Here is a 27,916-nt window from a genome sequence, read left to right on the forward strand (position 1 = left end):
TTTCTTTCTTTCCTTTTTTTTTTTTTTTTTGTCAGAATGAACATTCATATATTTGCTTGTATACATCCATTTCCTCTCTTACACCCAAACTCATGCCTATTCTTCCCTTACATCCATTTTGTTCTTTGATTTTTGGTTGGTTGATTGTTGTTTGTTTGTTTTTTTAGGTAATTCACTGGGTTCCTTTCAGTTTCATCCAGCCCTGAAGCTTTGCTATTTCATGCCACTCCCTCTCACGCTGACAATGATTGCGGACAGTCAGAGTGCAATCGGTACAATATTTTTTTCGGCTTAGTCCAAATCGATAGATATACACCGGCACTCCTTCACACGGGTGATCCTTTTCTTCTTCCTAGGGGGCTGAAGCTCAGGACAGTTGAGAGTAACAGTCATGGTGGTAAATTTCTTGGGCTTGCAGAAAGAACAAGACTGGAAAGAACCTTCCTCTTTGCGGACATGCCTGGGTATATAGAAGGAATTGCATTGGCCATAGCAGAACCTGTTGATAATGGTGCGACTGTTACAGCCTTCTTCATGGATAGTTTGTTTGAGGGGCTGAGTTTTGCACCAATCCCGCTTTAGGTATTTGCGCTCAGTGATGTGCAGTGCCTCTTGACTGGACTCCAGCACCTCCTCAGCAGGCATTGAGGTGCCTTTTCCTCGTTCTCGATGCCTGGAGCCTGACTGCTGCTGTGTCTGCATTTGCTCCGAATCATTGGGCTGTTCCTTGTCAGGAGGAGGGATAGCACCTTGGGATCCACGATTCCTCTTCCTCCCTTCTGCTGTTGGTACCAGAAATCCCATCAGAAGAAACACAGCAGCAACGGCATACAGCGTGCGGACCATCCTATAGAGAGGAAGATGAGGAAATAAAGCACAGTTGTGGATTTCAGATATCAACGGAAATCAGGTATGCAGAAAATTTTCAGCTCCATAAAGGAAGTGTGTGCTCACAGACAAAACAAGTGTGCAGGGGTGCACACTTACCTATAAAAGATGAGCACTTTGCCTTCACCCGCGGGAAAGCTATTTCCAAATTACTAAGTAATAAAAGCTTTCATATATGGTGATTGAAAGTCAGAGGCTACAATAAGTCCAAACAGAATTTAACTGTAGCATACATCTTTTTCCAGCTCCTTTATCCATGTATACTACCCTTCTAAAGAGTTTTTATTCCCTTCCTATAGCTTACTGACATTAGGAGCACTACTGATTTACACTGGTGGAAGAACAGATTTTATGCTGTGCAATGATTGAAATGATATAGTTATCTGTAACACCCGAGGACTGAACTCTTTGACTCAGGGCATGCATCCTAACTGCGTGTCCCTTAGTCAGACTCAGAAGCTTTGTACCTCTTCTTGCATAACACGTCCAAGTAGACTGACCATATGTGCAGACTATATCCACCTGCTGTCTGAACGCAGTAGCCCATGCTCTGCCATACTGCACCTCTGAACTGGTCCACTGAGTCTGAATGTAATTAAGCCTAAGGTAAGAGATGTGTAACAAGATAGGCAACAAACATAAATGGATATTTAGGTATAGGTTGAAAGAGGTGTGCCTGTAATTTCAAATTACACCTTCTCACATATTACTGTGAATCCTTGACAGATACATTATAGAAATGCAGTCATAGATCTCTGAGTTTTATTCATTATATCCAGCAGGATAATGAAACGACATGAGAACAGCAGAATTTCATGTATGGCATTATGTATGTGACATCAATATCATAAAGAATGTTGATTGTGCATGCACAAAAAGACTTCAAGTGCAGTAAGTTGAGACAACAAGACTCTTTAAAACTGAACTCCTGCTCCAAAACCTAGTTACTAGCATAAAAGCAGCTTTTCTTTCCTTTCTTAGTCTTTATGACACAGTTACCTTCCACAAGTTCTGCTGTTTCAAAAAGCACTGAGCAATATGGGCTGCTAGGTCAGCTGAAGCTACCAACAAGCCAGGAAGCAACTCATCACCTGTCATGCTTTTCCCCCTGCCTGTGGTCTCTATGTTGTTTTGGAAAGAGAGGGATGTGGCAGTAAACAAGGCATATGGGGGAGGGAGGCTCTCAGGAGACCCTCCCCATGGGGAGCTTGGAAGAAGCCACCAGAAGTGGGAGGCCCATGCATTAAAAACTGGAAGAATTGTGAAGAACAAATGAGGAAGTTGGTGTTTCCTACCTGCTTGGAGCGCTGCTGTCACATCCCTTATTTAACTCATTTTATCAGGAAGGGATTAATTACTGTTTGACCTGAAAACTTCTGCTTGTGTTACTACCCTACGCGGCCAACATACATGAAATCAAGGGCACTGTCCTGTCCTGCTTTATCTGCTCGGCCTGAGACCACACAGCAGGGCAGAAAAGCAGCCAAATGCCAGCCCTGGAAGGACCACCTAGAGACTCAGTCAAGGCTCAGGATAAGTATGCTTTACTATGCAAGATACCTGTTAATTTCTCTGTTACTAGGTCTTTCCACTCACACAGAGAAAATATTTTTTTTTATTATGCTGTTCAAAAAGCATTTCTTACCAAATGGACTGGGAAAGGAACTACTGGAGTGGAAAAGTGCCATAGGAGGTTCCCATTATATTCAGAGATTTGCCTGGGGAGTTTAAGTGTGGAGTTATTGTAAGTATTTGTCTACAGACTGTCAGTGTACCTGGAGTTTATAATATGTATTTTATCATACATATAGTATGCATCCATTTTGTTTATTTAGGCTTATTTACCAGTACAGATTCATTTTATTCATTTAGGCTTATGTACCAGCATGTCACATGTTTGGAAGAAGCTTCAGACTTCAAGAGAGGGGTGTAAAAAATGATGCTACTACCGACTCCAACAGGCAACTTGGAAGGGCTGCTTTAAATATCAAAATGAAATATTGTACAGAGCATGTTATTTTAATAAGCTTAAGGCTCTGTCATAGAACAGAAAAAAAAGAGTTGGAAATTCTAATTGAAGACCAATGCCATTGAATTTCAAGCATTAGCTTGGACTTCGTATTTGCTGTTTTTCCCCTTCTCTTTTGCAGTCTCGATGTTACTTAAACATGTTTCTTTTTAGTTTCCATCTTCTGTCTTTAAAATATTTTTAAAAAAGTAGTTATAAAATACTGCTTATTTCCTTAAGTGACCAGAATGACTCCTTCCAAAACTATTCTTATTTCTCCGGTGACTGTATACCCACACTGTATTTAGACAGTATTTTAATATGCATGTTATTTACTCAATGTGGTGCCAGAACCTTAGAAAGAAAGAAAAAGAAAAAAAAGAAAAAAAGGCATTGCATGCAACCGAAAATAGTTTGCTAGTTTCTAAGCAGTGCCAGGAAATTTCAGGTATTTGTTTAGTGTCCCATAACTCTGAGTTGCTCTTTCACCACTATGTGTATTCCTGTTCTACTTTTATTTCTAGAGCTGATCATCTCCACACTGCTTCACTTTTTTTCCATAAGCGTGCAACCTATGACATAGTCATCCGTCATGTGAAAATAAAAGGTACTTTGGGATGGTAATTTGGGGAAAATCTGATGGTAATGTCTACTGTTGCATGATATGTATCCCAGGATCATGTGTCTGTAAGATGCACATACTTAACACTAAGGAAATGCAGGGATGTGTTGCAATATTATCCTAGAACTAGGGGTGAAATACTTTTTTTCACTGAGCTGATTTACAACCTCAGAGGCAGAAACTGTATTAAATGCACAAAAAAGCGATTATGATTCAAATGAAAATTAACAACTCAGCCAAAGCCTTGTTATGGTCACTTCCAAAATATGCATCTAAAATTAAAAAATAATCCTAACATTGAAGACTAAATACAGTTTAAACATAGACCCACCAAAGAGGCTCTGTCAACTTTATGACCTTCAATGGCAGTTCAAGCCCAAACTCCCTTTAATAGTAACTAATCAAATAGTTATTTAAAAAATAAGATTATTAAAGAAAGTAAAAAGAAAAGCAAAATACAAAAGAAAATGAGGTATTATGCCTCAATAAGGATAGCAGCCAAAATGCAGTGCCTGGATTCTGCACTATATCTGATCTCGAGGCAATGAATGCATTTGCTTATGAGAGAAGACTGCACCTCTGCTTAAGTTAGGAACTAGAATGATTCATCCAATCTGCAATTTAGTGTTTGAGAAATGTTTCCTTAACATCTTTTTTTATTACTGAAAAAAATAAAAAAATAATAAAAAAAGAACACGCAACAGTGTGCAAGTGACTAAATCAGTGTTACCATATCCAAAGTTTTACAAAAAGGCTCTCCAGATTTTTTTTCCTTGTCACAGCCATAATTGTGAAGCAGTAATAGGTCTGGAGCTTGGGTAGGAGCTGTGAGGAATCAGGCTGTAAAATCTTACATGCCAAATTTCTGCTGAATTTTTAATACTTGATAGTGGCTGTAGAAGCATTGGCATAATCAGAAACCTTTCTGAGAATCTTTTGAACATACAGATGTCCACAGACAAAACACCTCGTTCAAGTCCCACTTACTTCATTCAGATCCACTGAGAGATCTGATATCATTAATATTTATTTTCAAAAAGTAACAAAATACTTCAAAAAAACTTTTTTTTTTTTCCCCTCTGTATTTCATTGCTGAGCTGAGTTCTACTCTTTATCATGTGTAAGCACTCAGTCCTAAAGCCAAAAGCAGTTTTATTGCTGACTTCAAACAGGAGCAGAATTGGACCCTCAAATCACCTCATATGTGGATTATCTAGAGCCGGGGATCTACTAGTCTACGGCAGATGAGGAATGCTGCAGATTAATACTAGCAACCGTTCTATGGAAGTGTAAAACCTTCCAGGTTATTACTCAATACAGTAAACTGTAATTTTTCAGTTTATACATTTTCTGCTATAAATTAAGGACCTCCAAATGTCAGTTTATAAACGGCACTTCCCTATGAGTTCCCAGGCAGAGCTGTAAAGCGATCACTGAAACTTTTAACACAAAGCAACTTGTTTAAAAGTACTGGATGGAGTCCCGGTTCTGTTGAAATATACAGCAAAATTCTCACAGACCTCAGCAGGCCCATAATTTCATCTGTGAACCATATTTACTAGGAAAATATTATGATGAGCCATGGACTCATGTGCTTCACAGAAAACATGAAAAATAATCTGCTGAAGACCTAGAAAAATAAATGTTCTTGGTGGGCTTCAAATACCAGCCAAGCAAAGAGGCAAAACACAACACTTTGGTTATTGAGAAAACTGAAATGGTTTATGTCCCAATGGATTGGAATAATTTTATGCCTTGTTCATAATATATGAATTACAGAAATAGTTTTATGCAATGTTTTCATAGTTCCTAGATTTGTATCTTTAAATACACAAAAAAGTATACTTTCTATGGCGGTGGCAGTTCCCACAGAACCTTTTTTTTTTCTTTCTGAGATCAAGGTAGCAAAACTAACATCTCCATTTGGTAGAATCTGGATACATTTGCATTTCCGATAATTCCTTCGTCTGAGTCACGGAGATGCCTTCCCCGAGACACGTAGTAAGTGCGGGCAGCTGTACAAGGGGGAAAAGGAAACCACACACATACAAAACCCAAAAACCTGATTCCTCTGAGAGTTCCCCCTGAGGAGGGATATCTCCACAGGGCACCTCAGGGCATCAGAGGGCAGCTGAGCGCTGGGCACGGCTGGTGCCACTGCCACCACAGGACTCTTGGACAGGGGCAGCGATGCGAGGCAGCAAGGAGGAGGTCTTCGGGAGAGCGACCCCACCGAGGGGAAAGCAAACGCCGGGGCACGACGTGAGGCTGAAGCCTAAAGAGGAACGGACAGACACGGGCGTGGGCGCCCCCGAAGCCTTGCGTGCAGCCCCCGCCTGGGGCCGGCTGCTTCTGGGCGTTCTCGGCGCGGGGAGGAGCGGCCGGGACGGCAGCGGCTCTCGGGCTCGCCGACCCCAGTGGCTCGGAGGAAGTGGGGCCCCCGGCGCTGGCTGCCCCCCGACACGAAGTCCCCTCGCAGCCCGCTGCGGGGCGGCCGGGCCCAGCGCTTCCGAGGGCGCTGCCTGCTGGGACGGGACGGGACGGGACGGGACGGGACGGGACGGGACGGGACGGGACGGGACGAGCTTCTCCCGTTACCCTGTCCCCGGCACCAGCAGCCAGGGCCGATGCGGCGGCCCCAGAGGGGCGCGAGGGGCGCTTGTGCCCCACCAACAACCCCGCCGGCTCGCTTCGGCTCGGCCCTGCTCTGCCCGGGTCCCCGCGGGCACCGACGGCCCCCGAGCCTGCCCGAGCTCCGCGAAGGCGACGAGGGCCGAAGGAACGCGGAGCCGTCGAGGCGACAGAAGTCAGGTGGGAGACTGGGCCGTGCCGGGCCGTGCCGGGCCGTGCCGGGCTTAGGGGAGCTGAGGGTTCTCCAGCGGGCGCACAGCCGGGGCCGCAGCGCTGCGCGGCGCACCGCTGCTCGGCCCCGCGCCCGCCGCCTGTCCCGGGCGGCCCGCAGCGACGGGACGGGACCCAACGGGACCCGACGGGACGGGAAGGGACGGGAAGGGACGGGAAGGGACGGGAGGGGACGGGACGGGACCCGACGCGACGGGGCGTGTGGCGGCGAGGCCGGCACCTGGAGCTGGACCTGCCTCCGCCCCGCTCCGCGCAGAGGCCGGGCCGGGGTTTGGCCGAGTGTCGGGTTCGGGTGGGCGCCGCATCCAATTTGTCGGGAGGGATGCTGTAGGCGGAGATGAGAGGCAGAGCTAACGGGGCTTCTGCAATCCCTGCGTTTGCCGGGCGAGAGGCATGGCACGGCGCCCCGGCCCCGGTACTCGGCGGGAATAGCGGTGTCAGCCCCGCTCCCGCTGACGGGCATCCTCCGCAGAGCCGGGGCAGCCGGAGCTTTTGCTGGGCACCGGCGAACGACCCCTCCCCATGCCCCCAGCGCAAAGGTAGGATAAAGGGATGCACATTTTGCCTCCCACGGACTGGCCAAGCTCGGCCGCTGCTGGACCCGTTTGCGGCCCCGCTGTGAGTGCGCGCAGCGCGGTTTGGCTCGGCTCGGCTCGGCTCGGCTCGGCTCGGCTCGGCTCGGCTTGGCTCGGCTCTGCCCTGGCTCGGCCCGGCCCGACCCGGCCCGGCCCGGCTCACCTGCGTGGCAGCGGCTCCTCGCGGGGCCCGGCTCGGCGGCGGCGGCTCCTCGGCGGGGCCTGGGGCTCGGTGCGCCTCTGCCCTGCGGTGTCACTCGGAGGAGCGGGCGGCGTGTGAGCCCGGCGCTGCCCAGGAGTCCATAGAGGGAGAGCCTTGGATCCTGCCTACAAATTGCAGCAGCGCCGAGCTGTCTCCCATTTAAATGTCTGCCAGCTGAGATCTGCGCTCCAAGCCCCTCCAGATCATTGGACAAGCGCCTCCAAATCCCGCGTTATCCGCCCCCTTTAACACTTCCCTGAACTTCCACTAGGGAAAGCTTTCAGTCATGCAGATAAACACTCGACTACTTTCCTCTCTTAAGAGAATCGGTGCTAAAGGTCACCACCCCAAGGAATTGTTCCTGGAATGCACAGAAAATTCACATTTTCCATCCCCGCTAAAGTATGACATTTAAGAAGCGTTAACTCCCCGGCTTGCCTCCGCTCCGCTCCCCATCCCTTCCCAACCCTTCCCACCGCGCTGCCCGGCGCCGCCGGGGCGAGAGGTGTCCTGCGGCCGGGAGGGATGCAGCGACCTCCCTGCCCCGACCGCTGCCAGCCGGGCCGCTGCAAACACGCCCGGAGTCACGCAGCTTCCAGATGAAATAACACAAAACAGCGGGCGTGCAGGGGTTGATGCTAAAGCGCGGTTCGCCGTCCGCAGCCGCGCTCGTGGCTGTTGCACGAGGACGGGCTTCTCCCACCGCCTCGGGTGGGCTTTTCCCCTGCCATCACTCGGCTCTCGGGGGACCGGGGGTTCCCCAAGGGTCCCGCGGCTCGGGGCTGCTGGGGGCTGCCGGGGGCTGCCGCCGGAGCGGCGCCGGGCGGACTGTGGAGCTCGGACCGGGAGGGACCGGGGGGGACCGGGAGGGACCGGGAAAGACCGGGGGGGGACCGGGAGGGACCGGGGGATACCGAGGGACACCGGGATACCGGGGGGGCCTGTCCCCTCCTGCGGGCTGCTGGGCATCGAGGCTGTCCCCTCTGCAGGTGGTGCCGTCGGGTCCCCGCTGCCCGACGCGCCCCGCAGCCCGCACACCGCGCGCCCCCGAAACCCCGCCGCGGAAACACCGCGGATCTGGCGGATGGAGAGTTTGTGCTGGCCCCCCGGCTTTGCAGGTGGGGACGACGAGTTGAAACTCACGTAAAAGGGGCTACTGCTTTAAGGATGCCGGGCCAAGGCACGGTGCCAGCTTCCTGAGCTTTCAGAGCCGGTAGCATCAGCTCGCTCATCGCTAAGGCAGAACCGCGGCCGCACTTTGTGCCCGCTGCATAGGTGAGGGCTCAGCTCGTTAGCAAAATGGATCAATGGCTTTAACTCACATGCGAGTTTAGCTATAACTTGGTAAAAATTAAATAATAATAAAAAAAATCCCTTCAGTAGTGGGACCGGCAGCACACACAAATGCTGCAGAAGCAGCAGTGGTGCAGTGGTAGATGGCAGCATGAGAGAGAAAATGTGCTGGTGTGCAGGGGCCACTGAAGTTCAGTGCAATGAAGGGGGGAAGGATTATTGGCAAAGAATCACAGTCAGTGACATCTAGATGGATGGAAAGAGAGGCCCTGGGAATTTTTTTGGATTTTTCGTTATTTTGCTCTATAAAGCGCTATTGGACTTCATAGATGTTTTTAATTAACTGGGGTCCATCCTTTGTGAATCCAGAGAGAAAGTCACAATTCCCACCTCTCAGTATGTCGACAGACTTTATGCGCCTTTTCTATTCTTTTGTTAAACGAAGCCGTGGCACTCGTGTAGGGAGAGGGGCTGCGCCCCTCTGAACAGCTGCCCTCGAGCTGGGCTGGGGTCTAGGGGAGCGCCTGCCAGCTCCTGCCCCTTGGTGCTGCTCTGGGGATGGGGATGGGGAAGTTTTTTCTGCGATTGCTCCTTTTGGTGCCTGATGTGGCACTGGCACTGCACACACTGCCACGTGTTGCTGCCGGCCTGTGGACAAGCCGCCTCTCAGCTGTATTTTTCTGGGATGCAGCTTACATGCCACCCTGGCATTCACCTCTAGATGATGATACCCTGGGCACCTGTGGCAGGATGTTCAGCTCCTCCCAGCACCTCACTGCACTCAAGCACTCAGCCAGAGCTGCTGATTTGGAGTGGATGTCAGCAAACCAAGATGTCAGCAAACCAAGAATCCCTTTTGGATGCATGTTCTGGTGCAGAAGGTATGCTCCCTCCTCAAGACCTCTCTTGGTTTCTTGTGACTGTATTTTCCCATCTGTTTTCTTTCACTCAGTTTAATCCATAAGGAGTGTTTCAAGTAGACACTAACATATTGGGTCCAGCAAGATATTTTTTCAGCTTTTTCTGAGCATTGCGAAGTAGAATTATTCCTGCGAGAGTTTGTCTGCTCATTCAGAAAAATAAGCCAAATGGGGACCAAAAAGGCAAATAATTATAGCCATATCTGCTTCCTTTGGATGAATGATGGTGGAAACAAAAAATAAATGGCAAATGGGAAGAAATATTTAGGGCTAATTTATTTCTTTGTGTTTGAGGTAGGTAGGGGAAAGACAGCTTTTTCTCTCATTGTTCTTTTAACATCAGGTATCCGGATCATTTCCAGCTGGGAAATTTGTATTCCTTCTGCTGCTGGGTTCATTAACAAAATATTCCTAGGGTTTACTCCAAAAGCTTGGCTGTGCTGGTCAGATCCCCACTGAAGATGAGGTTCTGGGATCTTCCAGCTTGAAAAGCCCCCTCTGCTTTAAAGAAAACACCTCCCCTTCCTCCCACCTTGTTCACACTTGGAATTCTGTTGATGCTCAGCAGTGCTGCTAATTGGAGCTCAGTCACAACTGGGGAAAACTCATGTAACTGTTAAGTACAGCCATGGCCTGTGGGAATATGTATATTTTTGTGGCATAGGTTTGAGATGAAGAGCTTTGATGCCATGGGGTAGTAATAGCACACACTATCAACCTGGCTGGATTCAACTACCCACTTGCTATTTTTTTTTCCTTCTGTTTTTTGTTTGTTTGTTTGTTTTATTCTTGTTTTAATTTCCTCTCCCACTTCTCGGTGGTATTCGCTGTGTGAGTTGTTCTTTGTTTTAGTGGAACAGTAAGAATTGTTTTAAGCTTAAAAGAAGTGCTGTACTTAATTCTTGCATAGAAAAATGGTATTGGGCTGAGCTCCTGTCTGCTACTGCTCACTTTGAGCACTACTCAATACATCCTCATTGCCAGGACAGTTGGCGCCTTATTAAAAGCCTTTGCAGAGGAGCCAAAGACTGACAGGGGCCAGATCCTCTTCTTGAGCAAATTGGAATAGCTTATAATAACTTCAGGGAGATGTAACTGACTTATGCCAGCAGAGAATCTGGCCCTAATATACCCAGAAATCAAATGCCTCTCACTCCTAGACATGTTCCTCCAGGTCAGAAATAAGGTAAGCCGCAGGAGAGACAAGGCACATCTGAGCTGCCTGCCTTGGTGTTTTGAACAGTTCTGTTATAGAGAGGAAGGAGTTGGCTTTATAGGGCCATGAATCTGGCACTAATTTACAGAAGAAAAACTAAAAGGGTACATAAAACTCAGCCATTGATGAAAAAATCACTAATGTTTTTAGTGCTTTTTGTATGGCAGCAACTTGATATATTTCCTCTCTGCTGGTAACATTCAAGAAAAGTAATGCCAAGCCAGTCTATTCATGTATTTTGAAGTAGAAAATACAAATGTATGCATCTGTATTGCATATAGATGTTAATACATGAGGTATTGATGTTCAGCTGCACTTTTTGCCCTTCAAACAGTGGCGCTTGTGCAAATCTTGTGAGAATAAGGGGGCAAAGTGTTCAGAAGTTTTCTCACCAGCACAACTGTAACTTTTCTCCTTGAGCTCTACAACTGAGCTAGGAGCAATCTCTGACATTCAGGGTGCTCACCACCTTCCCTCCTGGGGGGATTTGAGCTGTCCTGCAGAGGTGCAAGGCAACGAGGCTTGGCATGGGTGTTACCTGATGCGACAGGAGATGTGTGCATTGCAGAGGTGTCTTGCTGCAGACACGCGTTTTGCAGGACATGCTCTGAGAGACAAGAGATACTGTCATGTTACAGGGACTGCCAACCTTCTGGTGGTGTAAACAGCTGGTTTTCCTGACTTTCAAGATGGGGAAGATGAGCAGCATCTCAGAAGCAGTTTATGACTTGGAGCATAGGCAGGGTCATATGCAGCACATGTTGGATGGTCTGTGCATGGAAATGGCCTGTTGCTACATTACTGGCCACGTGGAAGTTTGTTAGCCTTACCTGGAAAAGAAACATTTTGTCACAGAACAGACTCAAAGAATGAAGTTTCCTGTGGGGTATTGATGTATCCAGAAATAATGAATGAAAAGCCATGTGAAAAAAAAACAACAACAACAACAAAAAAAAAACACTTTTAATGTCAAGCTTTATATTCAGGCAGAGAGTAATAAGTGACATAAAATAAAAAAAGATGTTCTGTACTTTCACTTCAAGACACTTTATTAAAACACCAGTCCTGTGGTTCTTGCTTAGGCACTCTACTGTTTATTCTCATATAGATCAATGTGTAAAAAAGAAAAAAAAATGAGTTGTTGAACTTTATCTCAGCATTGTACTTCATATCAAGCCATATAAAATAATACAAGAAAAAGATGAAGTTAATGTGAATTGTGATAAATTTCTTATAAAATGTACTGGAAAATCAAGCTTCGGACTGTGCTGCACTTTAGCAAAATTCTGTTTAATTAAATAATTTAAATCATTCTTTTATTTGAGTTTTAGAATTAATGTCTGTTTTGTTGAGGCCCCACCTCACAGACTGAGAAGAAAGATTTGAATAATATAATACTCATTAAAACCCAACCAACCAAACAAAAAACACAACATTTTAGATTTAGGTTGAGCAAACATCATTATTTTAATGTATAGATTTCTATAGGCTGAATAAAAAAAGCAAACAAGGGAAAATGATTATTTGTGTTTTGTTTTGTTTTGTTTTGTTTTTTAATGAAATGTTTTGATTTTGTTTTTTCAAAATGTCACTTAATCTAGAAATATACTTGCATTTCATTTGTGAGTGCTCAGAAACAGGACATGAGAAATCATAAGAATAAATGGCTTCAAGATAAAATCACTAGCTTTAAGCATTTTAAAAGTCTGGGATCCAGCCCTGAAAAGCATGGTGTCCTGGTATGTCTGAAAACCTTTCTTGTTTAGAATATAATACATGTAGAGTCAGGTTGTGGGCTTGTAATGATCTCCACACCTAGGAGCCACAGTCACTGACCAGAATTCCACTGTAATATGTGCTGCAGACATAGAACAAAAATATGTTTTCTGGCCTCAAAACACCTACATATATAATGCAGTCCATATGTAACTATTTTTCAAAAGTGATTTGGAAAAGCTTATTTTATTAGGATGAAGTTTGACTGTTGGACAAGTATAAACTTTCATGCCAAATGAGGAAATATCATTTGTCAAGCTAAAGTTTTTATTACTCTTTTCACAGTTTTTTTTATTTATTTATATATATATTTTTATGCATCTTATGTATTTGATGACTATAGAAGAATTTGCCAAGAAAATTAAAGCCATAAAATAGCCATGAAAAATTCCTCTGCCCTCATGCTTTTGCTTTGCATGTTCTTCTGTGTCAGGGCTGTCTCATGAACCTGTAGGAGGTGTTTGCTGATATGCTTTGCTTTCCGGATGGTTCTGGAGCAACATGATAGCAGAAGTGACTCAGCTAAGCAAACTGACTTTGTCTAAGAAGCCCTTATAGTTTAAAGCTGTGGCTGGGTATTATGGACGGAGGCATTGAAGGAGCTTGATGTGTTATTTGCTTACATATTTCACTCCAGGGATATGACAGCTATGAAATACAGTTTCCAGTTACACTGCAAAGCTAAAAGACTCCCTTCCCATGCTGTAGTGCATCCCACATGTTGATAGTAACCTTTAAACAGATCACATCCACTTTTAAGACATGTATAGATATCCCCTACCCAGTTCTGGCAAAGCAGTCCCTTCCTTGCTGTGGTGCAAAGCTGTTTGCTGTGGTGGAGGCACTGTAACTCGGGATATTGCCATTTTGCACCAGGCTCGAAGAAGAGTGCTTGCTCTTTTTTGCAATATGGGGACTCTCATACAAAACCCATGGAGCACGTGATGCTAGCCTCTCAGTTAAGGTAGCTGGAAGTTAAGAAACTGTGTCCTTTTTCCTGACTGTACCACTTACTGCCTGTAGCAAAGGAAAAGGGAGTACAAAGCAGGAGAACCATTTTGTTATGTAAGAAGGTTCACAAGGCTTTTGTTTTGGTTTGGGTTTTCTTCTTTCCCATTGCCTGCTTTTTAAAATTCAAATCTTATCTGCTCTTTTTGTTTTTCCTGGCAATATCTAGGTAAAAACGGAACACCAGATAAAAAAGTGGCTTTGCAGGAATGAAGGAGCATCAGCCCTCTTCTGGCTGCGAAAACTTATTTAGACCGTGTGGAAGTTCTGCATTTCATAGTTGAAATCTACTGTAATAAACATGACTGCTGTGTTAGAAGAAGGAAAGAGCTCTGTGAATCTATTGTACTGCTTCAGCTAGTCCACTTCAGCTAGTCTACTTTTCTGAGTGAATATAAAGCAACAATCCCTGAGGAGGCAGGTACGAAGAAACAGAAATTGTCCTCGCTGACATTTTATATTTAGATGATCTCAGCGTCAAGAAGATGACATGTAAGAGGCACAAGTACCCTCCCACCCTCCTTCATCCTTTTCCCTTCTTTCACTCACACTGATTTTCTTGTGACTCCATTTCCCCAGGAACAGAGAACAGAGTTTTCAAAGGAGCCAGAATCATTTTGGCCCGAATCCTAAAAGCTGGTTCAGTACCAAACTTCCAGTGAAATAAGTAGTTAATAAGAGGAGCAGGGAGTTCAAATTAATCTGGGAAGACAAAATGCATTATTTTTTTTTTTTAATAATTTCTCTCTATATGCCTGAATGCATCTATTTTGAAATTTCTAAGAGCTTTTAATGGGGAAGAAGGCCTTTTAACTTCTGCAATTCTCCACAATAAAAAAAAAAAAAAAAAAAAAAAAAAAAAAAAAAAAAAAAGATATTTCCAGGGAATAAGCCAAGTTTTCACTGACAAAAAATATTTGTTGACAAAAATAAAAATAAAAAAATAATAATAAAAAAAAATCTAAAGGCAGACAAAGAAGTGTTTTAACTACTTGTGGTTATCTAAAAGAACTGCTAAAGATAAGGCTCCAATGCAGCAGACTTTGCTGATTTGAACAGTGTTTTAAATATATACCTAAATGCAAACACACAGTTAAGTGCTTTGTTAAGGAAGGTGGACTTGTGTGCACATTTTGATTTGTTTTGCTAAACTTAGATTCGGACCCCAGTCCTACAGGGGCCTGCCAGATGCTTTACTTCGTTTTCAGTGGGACTTTTCAGACTGTATAAAATGAAGCAAGTACACATTATATCCAAGGGGCCTGAGTCAGGCAAGCCTTTCTGAAGACTCTCAAATGATTTATATATGTGTCTTTTCCTGTTGATGTGTATGTCTGAATTCTAAACTTTACAAACTGAAGAATTAAAAATACAATTCAATAATAACAAAGTACAAATTAAAAAAAAAAAGTCTATTTTTTAATCTGTATGGTTACCAAAAATTTACTCTTTCAAAAATTGCCAAAAAAAATCACTTCTGGGAAACTACACAGGCAAGCCTAGGGCCAAATCTCGTCCTGATATTTCCAATGGCTCTGTTTTGCTTCTTCTGTTTCCTTGTCAAAAGTATCCTGTTTAGCCTGTTTGGCTAAGGGCAGTTGGATATTTATTCATTGATCTTTCCCTTTATCACAGTATCTTGAATTCTAATTAGAATTTTTCAAGTTCTTTTACTTTATTCCCTAAATATAGCTACAACAGACCTCATTCTTCCCCTTCTGTGGAGCTGTTCAGAGTCATGGAAGAGTTGTCATCTTGTGTTCTGTAACTAACCACACTGCCTATAAATTCTTCATCAGCTGCTTTCATTTGCAGTTTTATTAAATTATGTTTATTTTTACATGTAACAAAGTGCCCGGGAAAGAGTAAAATGACTTGATGTTAGGAGAGGCTCTGAAAATAGTTCGGAAGCTATCCTCTAGGTGTTCATAATTAATCAGACACCAAACACTTTGAGATTTTGGATGCACTTTTAAAAAGTCTAAAAATGTAAACAGTTTTCTTTCCTCTCCTCAGGAAGTCTTAATGCACTAAAGACGTAAGCAAAGTTAAATTGCAAGTGACCAAATCAATTACACTTCAGATCAGACTGCGGCAGGGCTTTTTGGTTCTGAACCAGATGGAACTAGACTCTTCGTGAAGAAGGTATTATTATTTCTTGTCATGGTTTCAAAATGAACATATGAATTCATGGTAGAAAATACATATTTTTCCTGTTGAAAAATATAATAAAACATTTAGAGGAAAGAATCCTTGGGAGCTGGCGTCACCAGAAGCTATCAGGCACATTTAACAAAAAAAATAAAAACTTGTAGCAATTTCTTGTTCTTCTGATCTGATCAAAGAAAAAACTGAATTGAATAGGATGTTTTCCTGTGTTGTCAGGCAAAGAAGAAACCCTGCTTTTTAATACAGTAAATTATTGGATTTAGAGTATATGACTTCTTTTGTCTCTGCCTTTTCTGTAGGATCAGATTTTTTGATCAGAGACAAGCATGTTTTTCCTTGATGTAATTAGTTAAAATAAATCCAGGTGGCGGCACGAGCTATCTGGAGATAGAAAGCACAATGGAGATAGAACAATTTGTTTAGAAAACCTGAACAATTTGTTTAGAAAGCCTCTTTAGAAAGCCTCTGGGAGGAAGTGACTACTACGATCAAGTGTAACAAAACCTTCTTCCTAGATAGAGAAAATCCATCATAGCCAAATGTAACTTCTTTGTTTTTAATTTAGATAAGTATTTTGGAAAACCAAATACTTTTATGCTTTAATATATCAAATCAATTTTTTTTCTTTTATCTGACATCCAGATTCCTCTTGATCTGAATATACTACCACCGCCTTCTAGGAGAGCTTTGAAAACCACTTTAGTATTTGGCCTTAAATATTTAAACAGGTGGAATTCCACCTGAAAACAAGCACCTTGAAAGGACTTATTCCTGCTAGTATGGAGGGAAAGACTCTGCCTTTAGCTTAAACAATGCAAATATTTATAACAAGACATATCCTTCTACGAGAAGTTGTACTGTCAACAACACTAACAGGGCTTCTTAGCATCATTGGAGCCCTTGGCCAGCAAACCCTATGTCTGACAATGTTTGCAAGATCAGATTTTCACTGGGATGCTAATAGTGAATAAAAAAAAATGCTGTTAGAGCTTTAAATCTTTTGCCATACCCCTTCCAGACATTTTTTTATTTTTTTTTAATTAATCTGTCTACTTCTGCTGTGCTGTTTTGAGCTGTGCCTGGTCCTGCTCTTGAGGTGGGTCCTACCCAAGTTGGTTCCAAGTTTCTCCCCCTGTAGGGGAGAAATTGCCAAGTTTGTGAATTCAGGCTGTGTTTTGAACTGAAATAGATGTTGAGCTATGTGGGTTCACCAAATTTCAAACAGTCCTAGACAAGTACAAAAGTAGAAATTAAGGTACTTGAGGTACTTTATTGACAAGAAAACATAGTTGTGTATATACTTTAGCTTCCTAAGGAGTTGGACTTAGGAGGCTGTGTTCTTAGACTTTGGCATTTGTATTCCACACAAGTCCTGCTGTAGGCATTTAAGCCTTTAGTGCATTCAGTCCCTTTGGTTCTGTTTTCCCATCTGTCATGTTGGAGATAGCTCCCAGTTTTGCAGCTGTTTAGACTTTAGCCTTTTAGAGAACCTGCAGATACACAACAAAATAGATGCAATATGTTTGTAAGGAGCAACCAATATTTTAGGGACAGTCTATGAAGGTCTTACCTTCAAGTTAGTGGATAATTCTTATCCTTTTCAGGGCTCTTAGGTTGCTGCTGAGAACACAAAAGCACAGCAGGAAATAGCCAATGCTGCTGGAGAGACACAGAAACTAGAAAATCACCTCAACTACCAGAGCAGGAGATAACTCATGTATTTTAAATTGAAAGAAATGTACCTTATTTTGACACACATTCCTTGCATTTGGTTTCATGAGTGTATGTTCACCTTGAAAACAAGTCTTCTGAGATCCCATAACTTCAGACCCATGACCATCAAATAAGCTGCAACAAAACTGGATAATAGCAAGGGGAAGCTATAAGGAATCAGAAGCAGGGCAAACTTTTCTGCTTTTTAAACTATGTACACACATTACCTGTGTATGCACATAACCCTGTGACAGTTGAGTCAAAGGATTGTTTGGGAATTTTAATAATAGCCATGGAGTATGTGTAAACTATGACAGCAATGCTTATCTGTTAGAATAATGACCTTTTAAGAACTTTCTTAAATCAGCTATGACTGTTTTTTATTTGATAAATGTTTTATGTAGCAATAAAAATGAGTTTCTTAGTTCAAGTGCAGTAACACGGCCTTAAGGCCCATAAATCTTACAGCCATCACACACTATGCATTGGAGCAACTGAAAGTTTGGCAATCAACTTGGTTTCTGGTTGCACAGTTTTTTTTTTTGTTGTTGTTTTTGTTTTTGTTTTGTGTGTGTGTGTTTGTTTGTTTTGTTTTCTTTTCTTTTGTTTTGTTTTTGAGTTTAACTTAACCAATGCTGAATTGTCATTGCATCTCTGGATGACCTGACATCTTTCATGGGTATGTTTTGGCCATTTGAAATGACATGATGTAGTATTTTCTTTTTTTTCCAAATGTGGAAAGGTGTTCTGCCTGCCTTAGGATGATGACTTAGGGCTATACTTCTCTATGGGGGCTATCCCACTTGAATTTCAGCCACTTTTAAATGACTTTTGGTCATTAAGATGTAGGTAATGCTCTGTAAAACTGCAATATTTTTTTTTATTATCTTTTTTTTTTTTTCAGAGTAAAGAATTAATTTAGACAGGCTAAGACTGAATTTGGCATCAAAACTGTATGTCCATTCTGTGAGCTAACTCTTGCTCAAACCTAATATATATATATATTTGTGATGGAGGTCTGGAGGTCTTTGGTGGCTCCCAAGAAAGTTACAAGCTGGTTAGGGTCAGAACAAACATTTGGAATAAAAGCTGTCATTGTTTATACATTTAAAATCAGAGCTTAAGGATCTATAAATGAATGATACCGGTTAAGGGAAGAGGGATAGTCTGAGCCTCTCAACATTATTTTACTTTGTGCTTTCTCTTTTGCCTCACTCAGTTTATAATGAAATTTAGCCACTGACTCCCAATACTATTTTCCTTGGAGAACAGAGTAGGATGAAGTAAATGTAAGACTCCCATGCATTGCTGGATTCCACGTGTTTTGTTAACAGGACTTATAGGAAAAAATAAGAAGAGATGATTCAGGTCCACCTGATCTTTAAATCTGGAAGCCGTTCTCAACTCCTACTATCTCTGATCCCTTCTGCACTTCTGCCACATATACAAAAAAGAGACATAGTGACACAACATTTTTTTTAAAGTTATTTCAGTTCCAATTGGTAATGATGCTGCCATGACATTTGCATCATTTAATATTTGTTATACTCCCATGTGTTGAACACATGGCTAGCAGCTATTCCAGCCATCAGGATTCACGTAATCATGGCAAAGCAGTTAGCATCATAAATAAAGCAAATATGAGCAGATATTACATCCTTCTTCTCCTGGTGAATTGGGATGATGAACTAGAATTCAACCCCATTCTTCACTGAACAGCAGAAAGCTTGAGCGTGGTAGACCATGTACATACATACGTACCTGGGAAATGATTCCTTTAACCCTTTCATGGTCTCATAGTTGGAAATCTTGGCTTAGGACAAAATCTTGTGCCAGTTTATCTTATTTGTGGTTCATGGGGCCTTCATGATGGGAATTCCATACTCTTTTTCTACATTTTTTTTTCAGTCTTTATTTAGTTTTCATCTAAGTAGGTCATTGCCAGTAGCTGAGCACTTTAAGGGAACTTGCCATTTGCCAGTCATGGTTGTAATCTGCCTTTGGGTTTAGGCACCATAAACAGACAGACATTTAAGGGACACAGTAATTAAAAAGGATTAGTATATGAGATGATTCCCAAGCATGATATTTATTTAAGATTGTTGAAGATAATTGCATGACTTCAAATATATATATATAATTTTTTATGTGTGCACTTAGCTAATAAAACAGTGTACACACTCATCTCCCCTTCAGTCATGTGAAATTACACATTTACTGTTGGTCATGGTAGCATCTTCTGCATCTTCACACCTTCCTTTTCTCCTTCCATGAATATGAGTCTGAGAATTTTTCATCTTTGACCACTGTGTCCTAATGATTCAGACGTTCCAGACTTGTATGTAAGAAAGAAATACTTGCATAAAAATCAGTTCACAGGACCTGTGATAAAGCATTATAAATGAGGTGAGAGTTCCTTTAACAAGCTTACAAGCAAAAAGGCCAGAAGAGTACAAGTTTATTTTGTGCTGGTGTTGCTGTGTTGTTGTTTGTTTCTTCTTTCCAAAAAATTTAAATGTTTGAAACATTTGTTTTTGTACAGCATGAAAATGAAAACAAAGCCTTTTCAACACTTTCACAGAGCTACTGGTTAGAGATCTAGTTTGAGGGCATGGACTCAACTCTTCTTCATCTTAAAAAAAAAAAAAAAAAAAAAAAAGTACTTTTCCTCATCCCCAACTCCTGTCGTCATTTGGAAACAAAAGAGGTTTGAATGTTACTTTGTCTATAACAAATCCAAAAACTTAGTTGACTTGGTATTCATCTTTCTGTCCATGTCCTTCATCAGTTTAGCAAATTAATATGTTTCATTGTGTTTCAATAAAATAAGATTCAGGTCAGCTTAATTTACAATCCTGTACATGACTCTCAGAAGCCTGACACCACATCCCCAGCAACTAGTTCCAATTTTCTTTGCTTTGCTTGTGAATTGCTGGACAGATTATCAGCATAGATTTGTTAGATGAATCCAAATGTGCCAATAGAATCAATCATATAATTATTTCTCCTCTGAAATAATTCACTAAATATTTTTATATTACTTTCTTCTGGGGGTTAACATTTTTGTATTTTTTTATGCTGAGTTTACTATAAGGCTACATTATCTTTTAAAAAGAGTACCTTTTGTACAGCATAAAAAAATGAAAACAAAGCCACACGTGTGAGTACATGTATATAAAAATATATAACCTAGATTTTGCTGTTACACCTTTTTTTTTTTTTTCTTAATAGGGTCATAAATATTTTATAGCCAGCCAAAACCAGTGTTATATGGTGTTACACTTTATTTTGTATAGCTTCTTCAAGCAAGTTATGTCTGAAATATGAGAGGTAATTAACATACTTGCAGATTTTAAAGTGCCTAAAAATGTTTTGTTTTCCAAATAATGAAATTTCTAAACAATGACAGCTATATACAAGCTCCTTAACTCACACGCACTATTAATGGAAAAAGGAATGATTACACATGAGAGAATGACCAGCCACTTATATCCTTTAATATGTTGTTTTGTGGCATCAGCTCTTACTCTTTTAGTTGGTGTCTTTGTTCGTTGATTGGAATAAACCAGCAATTTGTTCATTCTTTGTATAAAACTACATAAAAACATTTGGACTGCTGTTGGGAGACATGTTTTGCTTGCTTTTTGATCTGTAATGATTGTGGCACTACCAATCCCAATTCAAAAACATAGCTCTACTATGAAACTCAAATTAGAATAATTAATCTTATTATCATGGTGTCATAGCTATATTTTATCAAAATTTGACAGTAGTGTTTTTCAGTCTTATTTGTCGAACACTACAGTTGTCTGATGGACTCATGACTGGTACTGCTATGCATTTTCATTCTAGCAGACGTTTCCTGTAAAACACAACATTGCATTGCGCAATGTAAAGATGGGTGGTTTTTGTTTGTTTGATTGATTGATTGATTGTTTTTGTTTTTGTTATTTTTGAGGGGAGGAGGAGGAGGCTGTATTTAAAGACAAGAATATGTGTAAGTTGTGTAATTATCTTTTGCCTGCTCTGTGCTGATGTACCACACGTGGAAGGGCAGCTCCTCAGACTCCAGCAGTGAGAGGAATCTCAGTCATGGTGGTTTGTGGTGCCTGTCACATCAGCACACAGTGGGTGTAGTGAGTGGGTAAAGTATTTATAGGAATCATCTCTGATACCATTAATCAAATATTATCTCTTTGCCCCTCCCTTTTTTTAGCCCCGCATTTACCGTATACACATCCTTTTATTATGTGCTGGTCCATATGAAGAGCTTAAAAATGAAATAAATAACCTTCATTGTTTCTTCTTTTGTTTTTGTGTGTGATTAAAATGGATTTTACTGCAGTTAATAAGGCCAGAATGTAGCTCAAATTACTTTAAAAGTAGATAAGATGGTTGACTAGATGAGGAAACACCAGTTTCTGAGGAGTGGAAATCAAGTGAAAGCCCCCTTGTCAGCAGGAGGGGCTGGCTGTGGGGCTAGGAGGAAGGAATGGCAATTTGGTGTACTTTCGGTCACTGGGTACCAAAGGGCTCTGGTTTTTAGTTCATAACATGGTATGTGTTCTGTCCTGTAGACAACCTTTGCACCTCTGCAGCTCTCAGTACCTGAGTGAAGACTAAGTGGGAGTGCAAATTAAAATAAACAGAGAACATGAGTCCTGCCCTGCAAGCAGCCGGGGTGCTCCCACCCTACTTAAGGCCCTGGAAACTGAGGGAGCTCAACATTTCACAGAAACTCCTTCATTTCTTGCCACATGCAATTATATACCCCACGGCATTACATACTCTCTTAGTTTTCTCTTCCAACATTTTTTTTTTAAAGAGGAAATATGATGAAAGACTTTATAGTTCAGCCTAGAATGTTACTGAGTTTTGCAATCCACCCATAAATAACTTGAGAGGAACAACTCTCTGCATACATAATTTATTGTGAATTACTTACTGGTAGGAAAGAAAAAGCAAATACCATACAAAGTCATATTTGTGATGTTAAGTTTAATCATACGTAGCTAGGACTTTTAGTTTCTGTTACTGTCTCATCTGTTTTATCTGAGGTCACTGTTATTTTACTGTCTCTTTGTAGGACAGGGAAGAAAACTAGACTTTTTTTTTTTTATAGGTTTGAAGTTCAAAGCTAATGTTATTTTCTATAATTCCAATGCCACATGTACATGGCTTGTTTCGCTTGTACTATTTCAGATGCACCCTGAAAATAAAAATTTTATTTAATTTTGTATTCTCATCTTTAAGAAATCCAGAGCTCAGTTTGCTGCCATATAAAGTTCCTCAGGTCCTAGGGGCAAAAGGGCAGTTTAAAGCCTCCTGGAGTAACTTCAAGAGCAGTGATAGCTACCAGTGTTATTGGAATATCAAAACTTTTTAGAAGATCATCAACTGCTATGACCTGCACATCCTGGATTTGTATTCAGAGGATGTTGGCACAACCTTATTAACACAGATAACTGTCTCCATCTTCACTTATATCCCAGGGACACTTAATTTAAGCACTTCATTATGCACAAATGCTGCCTTTACTAAGACAAAAGAACAGAGGGGAAGATTAACTTCCACCCCAAAGTGCCATTGATAATGAAGGAAAATGCGCAAGGGTTCAGGAAAGTTGGGGACATGGAATGATTAAAACTAACAGAAAAGTATTCCAGCGGACAGAATAAAAAAAAAAAGCAGCTTTTTAATTTTTAAATTTGCACAGAAATAACTGAGACAGATGAGCCTATGAAATATTTTGGAAAACGTCACTTTGCAAACCTTGTAGATTGCTTAAATGTTTATTAAAATAGACCAAAAGCCAAAATTCTCTGGGTAAAATAAATACTTTGTCTTTGCTAAGTAACAATATTTGTGAACAAAACATAAAACTATAATTTTCATGTGTCAAACATAGTAACATTTAAGATTAAATGCTGGAGTCAGACAGGGCATTTTTTTACATCTTCCTATTTACAAGCTGCTCATTAAGACCATTTACCTCACGTTAGCTATTAAAATGACTAACATTTTAAAAGTTTGCTCCATGACTAAAATAAAAACAACAGAAATGTCCTTTTACCATAGCTTAACGAAAAGCAGAACCATATTTTTGTTATCTAGGAGAACATACTGTTATAAATACAGCTGTTTTTCATCTACAATTATATAAATAATAAACATGCTGCCATTCACAAGGATTTTAATAGATGATTATATATAAGCAATATTACGATCTAGCAAAGGATGGCATGAGTTTTCATCATTCATTTTTATTGTACTTATTCAGGACCCTTGTCTTCATCAGAAAAATGTGGAACAGACTTCTTCGCTACAACATTGTCCAGTCGCTGTCCTTGCAGATATGGGTTCACACTCTGAAAAAAAATGTAAAATTATTAATATTTATTAGAAACAGGAAAATACAGAAAAGGTAACTAGGAAAAGTGGACATATGCATATATTTCATGTCTGTCAAATGTTAACAGACAAAGAAAAAAAAACTGCTCCCAGGGAGTAAAATCTAAAAGTCAATCAGTGCTCTGCTTTCTAATACATTTTTTGTGTGTGAGAATTTAACCCAATCCACTAAAAACAAAAAACTGCTACCTACCCCACAATGTGAACAAGTGGAGGAGGACTACCCAGTGTACAGGACAGGCTGGGTTAAACACTGTCTTTTTGCTCCACTCCTCCTTTCCCAGTTCAACAGAGAAGCAGCAGATCTAATCCCCTCACTCTCGAGGCAGGACAGAACTCACTGTGACTGTACAGGTAAGCTTTAGCTTAAATCACTGCTCCCTGATGGACCTTAAGCCGGGAGACAAGCTAGATACTACGACACCATTTTTAACCTAAGTCTTCTCTTCAGCCCATCTCACCGGAAAACCCATCTTTGCTCCCTTTCTTGATGCTGAGATAAAAAACTGCTGGCACAGAAGCAGAGCCAAGCAAAATTTTGGCATAGGAAATGGCCCTCGTACCACTGCCAGAACAAGGGAATGCTGGAAAGAAGATCCCTGGCGAGGCTTTAACTTCTCTTTGCGCCATGTAAGCAGCACAACGTGAGACTGAAGATGAACAGATCCTGTCTCAAAACTGTTTGGACATTATGGTAATGTAGAAAGCCTCTGCTTGAATTTTATCTGTACCAATTATTAAAATGTGTTAATTGTATCTGCAAGTATCAATCATCTTTGTGGAGTTTTAAAATTAAAAGAGTATTATTTACACCCACTGTGTCCATGTATGCAAAATGCAAATGCATGTTCTCTTCTTCATGAATATAGACAAAAAATATAGTGTGCTGTTTTTTGATGACAATAAAAATTATTTGCCTCTCTAAGGATAAACTTCAGAGGAATTCAAATTTTCTAGTATCTCCTGATTCTCATCAGACTTCTCTATCGTAGAGATATAGAGAGAGGTACTTTTCTTGAGAAGTCTCTTTCACTAAAACCTAGGAGTTCAAAGCTAGGCAAAAACAAACAAAGAAAAAAACCTTAAAATATACATGAAATATTTCTTTTCAAATATCGCAAGTATTTGTCAAATCTCTGGAAAATATTTGAATTTGTTTTTATTTGCATTTAAATCCATAAGTTTGTCCATATTTGTGGAAGCTATCATTAATACTTGATCACAGCGCAGAGCAGCCCTTTTGTTTTGTATTGTTTCTGAATGCTTTGCCTGCTACAAGTGAAAACATAAGAGTATTAAGAACCAGAAATGAGTGTGGAAAAATCTTTGAAAATAAAACTAACACTAATTTAATGCTCTAAATTGTTAAAAATAAGACACATGTAAATGATTTGTTTGTGTTTGTTAAAAGAAGTTCTGTTTAATGTTAATTTAGTGAAATTCAGCTGTTGCATAAACTTCTAGGAATTATTTGAAGATTCTTAGGAAGATTAATTGGTCTTTTTTTTGGAATGGTACTTGCTTGCTACTTTTTGAAATAAAGTAGAAGAGAATGAGAATACATTAAAAAAAAAAAAGTATCCTCAACAAACAAAAGAAAACACAAAATATAATGCAAAAATTCTGGCTGATATGACTAAAATTTTTTTAATCCCATACAGCTGTGTAGAATTCAAAGCAATGTGGTTCAGGAATACCTTTGCTGTAGTCTCAGAGCTGTGTACAGTGTGACTCTGTTACAGAACTCCTGTCATATTCAGGGTATTAGATTATGGACAGTGCTCATACATAGAAATTCAACAAAGTGAGAATCACTAGTTAAATTAGAGGTCCCCGTACACCTCCTTGTCTTCCACTGCAAATGCTGCAAAGTTTAACACAGTGGCAAATAGTAAATACATATCTTTGCTATAAGTGCTGCGTATGTATATATATGCCTGTGTGTGCAGATGTATATTTATATACATCTATATAAACATACATTTATGCACAAATACTTAGGTTTTGTATAATCCCATAGACCCCTTTTGATGGTTATGCTATAGCATTGTACAGTGCCCTTCCTTTCCATGGACAGCCCAAAAATCCCCAGACATGGGACTTTTGGAGATGTGCTCTAATCTAACACTGGGATGTCCTGACCCAAAAGAGCAATTTGTTGCCAGCAACTGTCCTCAGTAAATTCCTTCGGTGTAGAAGGGCACAGAGGAGTGACAGGGAGCACAGCAGGTAAGAGGGTGTCAGATGGGCTTTTTGGTATCTGGAAAAAAGACACCATTCCACTGCTGTCATCTCTAGCTTATCCTGTTGTTGATACAGTGACAATTCCAAATAGTTTATTACAGCATTAGCAACCACTACAGTATTACTCTCAAAACAGTCAGATAATTTAAGTGATGTTAAATTCACACCTAAATGATACACCCATGCTAAGAAGAAAAAAAAATCTGCTGCAAAGAAAGAAACTGACACTTTCACCTCCTAAATTCTGGGCTATTCCTGCCCGCAGGGTCTATCATGTCTCTACAGCCATTAGTTGCCTTATATTTGATTACATCACTCAGCACATGAACAGAAAATGTGTATATGTACTATTTCTTCTTATGTATCTATCTCACTACTCATACTTTAACGTAGTATTCTAATGAGTGTTCTAATGGTGTTCTGTATTTATCTTTCCAGAGTAAAATTTACTTACTTGAGACCAAATATAGTATGTCCACACTTTTTCATTTTCTTTTATGTAACTTGAAAATCAAATGGAAATGGAAGGCAGACACTAAGCTGAATATAAGTCATTACCTATAATCGACCAGGGTTTATTACCAGTTATGTGTGAATCAGTAAGAAATCAGCTGACTTTTCCCTTTCTGGAAAGAACTTTAGGTTTGAGAGTTAAACAGACAAATAAATAAATAAATAAATCACCTTCACTTATGCTTCAGTTATTTCAACTCAAGTTTACTTCATTTACAGTATAAATTGTGCTGTCATATTTTACAAAGCTACTTTTTTTTTGTTGTTTTTTTTTTTTTTTTTGGCAGAGAGCTAGGCTTCTTCATGTAAAGCCTCGTTTTCTTCTTGTAAAAAAATATACCAGCAGCAAAGCTAAAGACTGCTACTCTGTCTGAAAGTGATAAATGACAAGCTGATGCTACTGAAAAACAAGAGAATATAGTGACACGAACTGTGCAAAAATTCTCTGTGGTGTGTGTATCTCCTCAGTGTAAGGGCCAGCAAGGTAACAACCCATTCATCCTTGTCTGCCCAGCAAGTGGGACACAGAGCTAGGAGTTTAATTCTGAGCTGCTTTGCAGTGTGCAAGTTAGTTGAATTTCATAGGCTTAAGGACCAATTCTGCTGTCGTTTACACCCAAACGCATACTGACACGTATGGGTAGTGGTAATTAGTTTTACTGATACATTTAATAGGAAAATTTTTATTTTGTTTTAAAGAAATCTGAATAATTTCAGATGGTTTCATGGAATCAGGATCACCACAGATAATACAAAGTTTGTCAACAAATGCTCTGCATTGAAGTGCATCTTCAGAATGCAACAGGCTTTAGTGAATTACATCTTGTACTCAGTGACAGTCACGGAGCCTGCTGTAGTAGCTTATCACAGACACTCCCTGACTTCAGGCATTACCTAAGGTATAACATGGATGCATTAGGCTAACTTTCTTTTTCAGCAGTATGATTTTAGTTCTTATTAGCTCTGTAGATGATAGAGGGACTATAAATTATTCTGATAGTTACCCTCTTTCTTCTTTTTGGACCACCATTCATCTTCTCAAAGAGTAAATTCTTGCTCTGGAAGGGGAAAAAACATAGCCATCAAACTCATTACACTCTTTTAAAAATACTACTCTTCCTATTAAATATTAGCATATGAACAATTCATAAGCAAGTTTAGATGGGTGTGTAGTTTTACAGGAAAGATAAATATATCCAGAATGTTAGCAGAAATATCCAGATAAACATTTGCAGTTCTTCAGGAGCAGTCAGTCTCATCAACAACTAAAAAGCCAGTAATTTTCCACTGTGTTGCACTGTATCTTTGAGCTTAATGCATAAGCACACTAAGTACATGCTTGTATAATGATATAGGTTGGAAGTCCCACATAATGTCCCACATACATAGTAAAAATACATATACGTTAAAAAAAAAAAAAAAAGAAGAAAAATAAAAGAGAAAAAAAGGAAAAAAATGGGGAGGGGGAGGGAGAGAAGTTCTATCTCTGATACATC

The 27,916-nt window shown here is 40.7% G+C and overlaps 3 protein-coding genes across 6 annotated transcripts in view; 1 reads left to right on the forward strand and 2 right to left on the reverse strand.

Moving 5' to 3' along the window:
* Positions 1-7,584, reverse strand: GREM1 (gremlin 1, DAN family BMP antagonist). The gene is made up of 2 exons (XM_068684318.1): positions 7,119-7,584; positions 1-847 (listed from the first exon to the last, which is right to left on the reverse strand). Exon 2 carries the CDS (start codon positions 844-846, stop codon positions 292-294), a length of 555 nt encoding a protein of 184 aa, XP_068540419.1. The 5' UTR covers position 847; positions 7,119-7,584; the 3' UTR covers positions 1-291.
* Positions 4,920-24,707, forward strand: LOC137857606 (collagen, type I, alpha 1b-like). Its single transcript, XM_068684317.1, has 4 exons — positions 4,920-6,329; positions 9,172-9,331; positions 23,948-24,017; positions 24,115-24,707. Exons 1-3 carry the CDS (start codon positions 5,709-5,711, stop codon positions 24,007-24,009), a joined length of 843 nt encoding a protein of 280 aa, XP_068540418.1. The 5' UTR covers positions 4,920-5,708; the 3' UTR covers positions 24,010-24,017; positions 24,115-24,707.
* Positions 22,164-27,916, reverse strand: part of SCG5 (secretogranin V) — a 29,309-nt gene continuing 23,556 nt past the window's right edge. For all 4 annotated transcript variants that reach the window (XM_068684314.1, XM_068684315.1, XM_068684316.1 and 1 more), the window contains exons 5-6: positions 27,425-27,478; positions 22,164-23,620 (exon numbers count right to left, since the gene is read on the reverse strand). In XM_068684314.1, the coding sequence (XP_068540415.1) occupies positions 23,525-23,620; positions 27,425-27,478 (150 nt within the window). In that variant the 3' untranslated portion in view covers positions 22,164-23,524. The remainder of the gene's footprint in view (positions 23,621-27,424; positions 27,479-27,916) is intronic.

Source organism: Anas acuta, chromosome 5 (genome assembly GCF_963932015.1).
Source record: "Anas acuta chromosome 5, bAnaAcu1.1, whole genome shotgun sequence".
Classification (NCBI taxonomy): domain Eukaryota; kingdom Metazoa; phylum Chordata; class Aves; order Anseriformes; family Anatidae; genus Anas; species Anas acuta.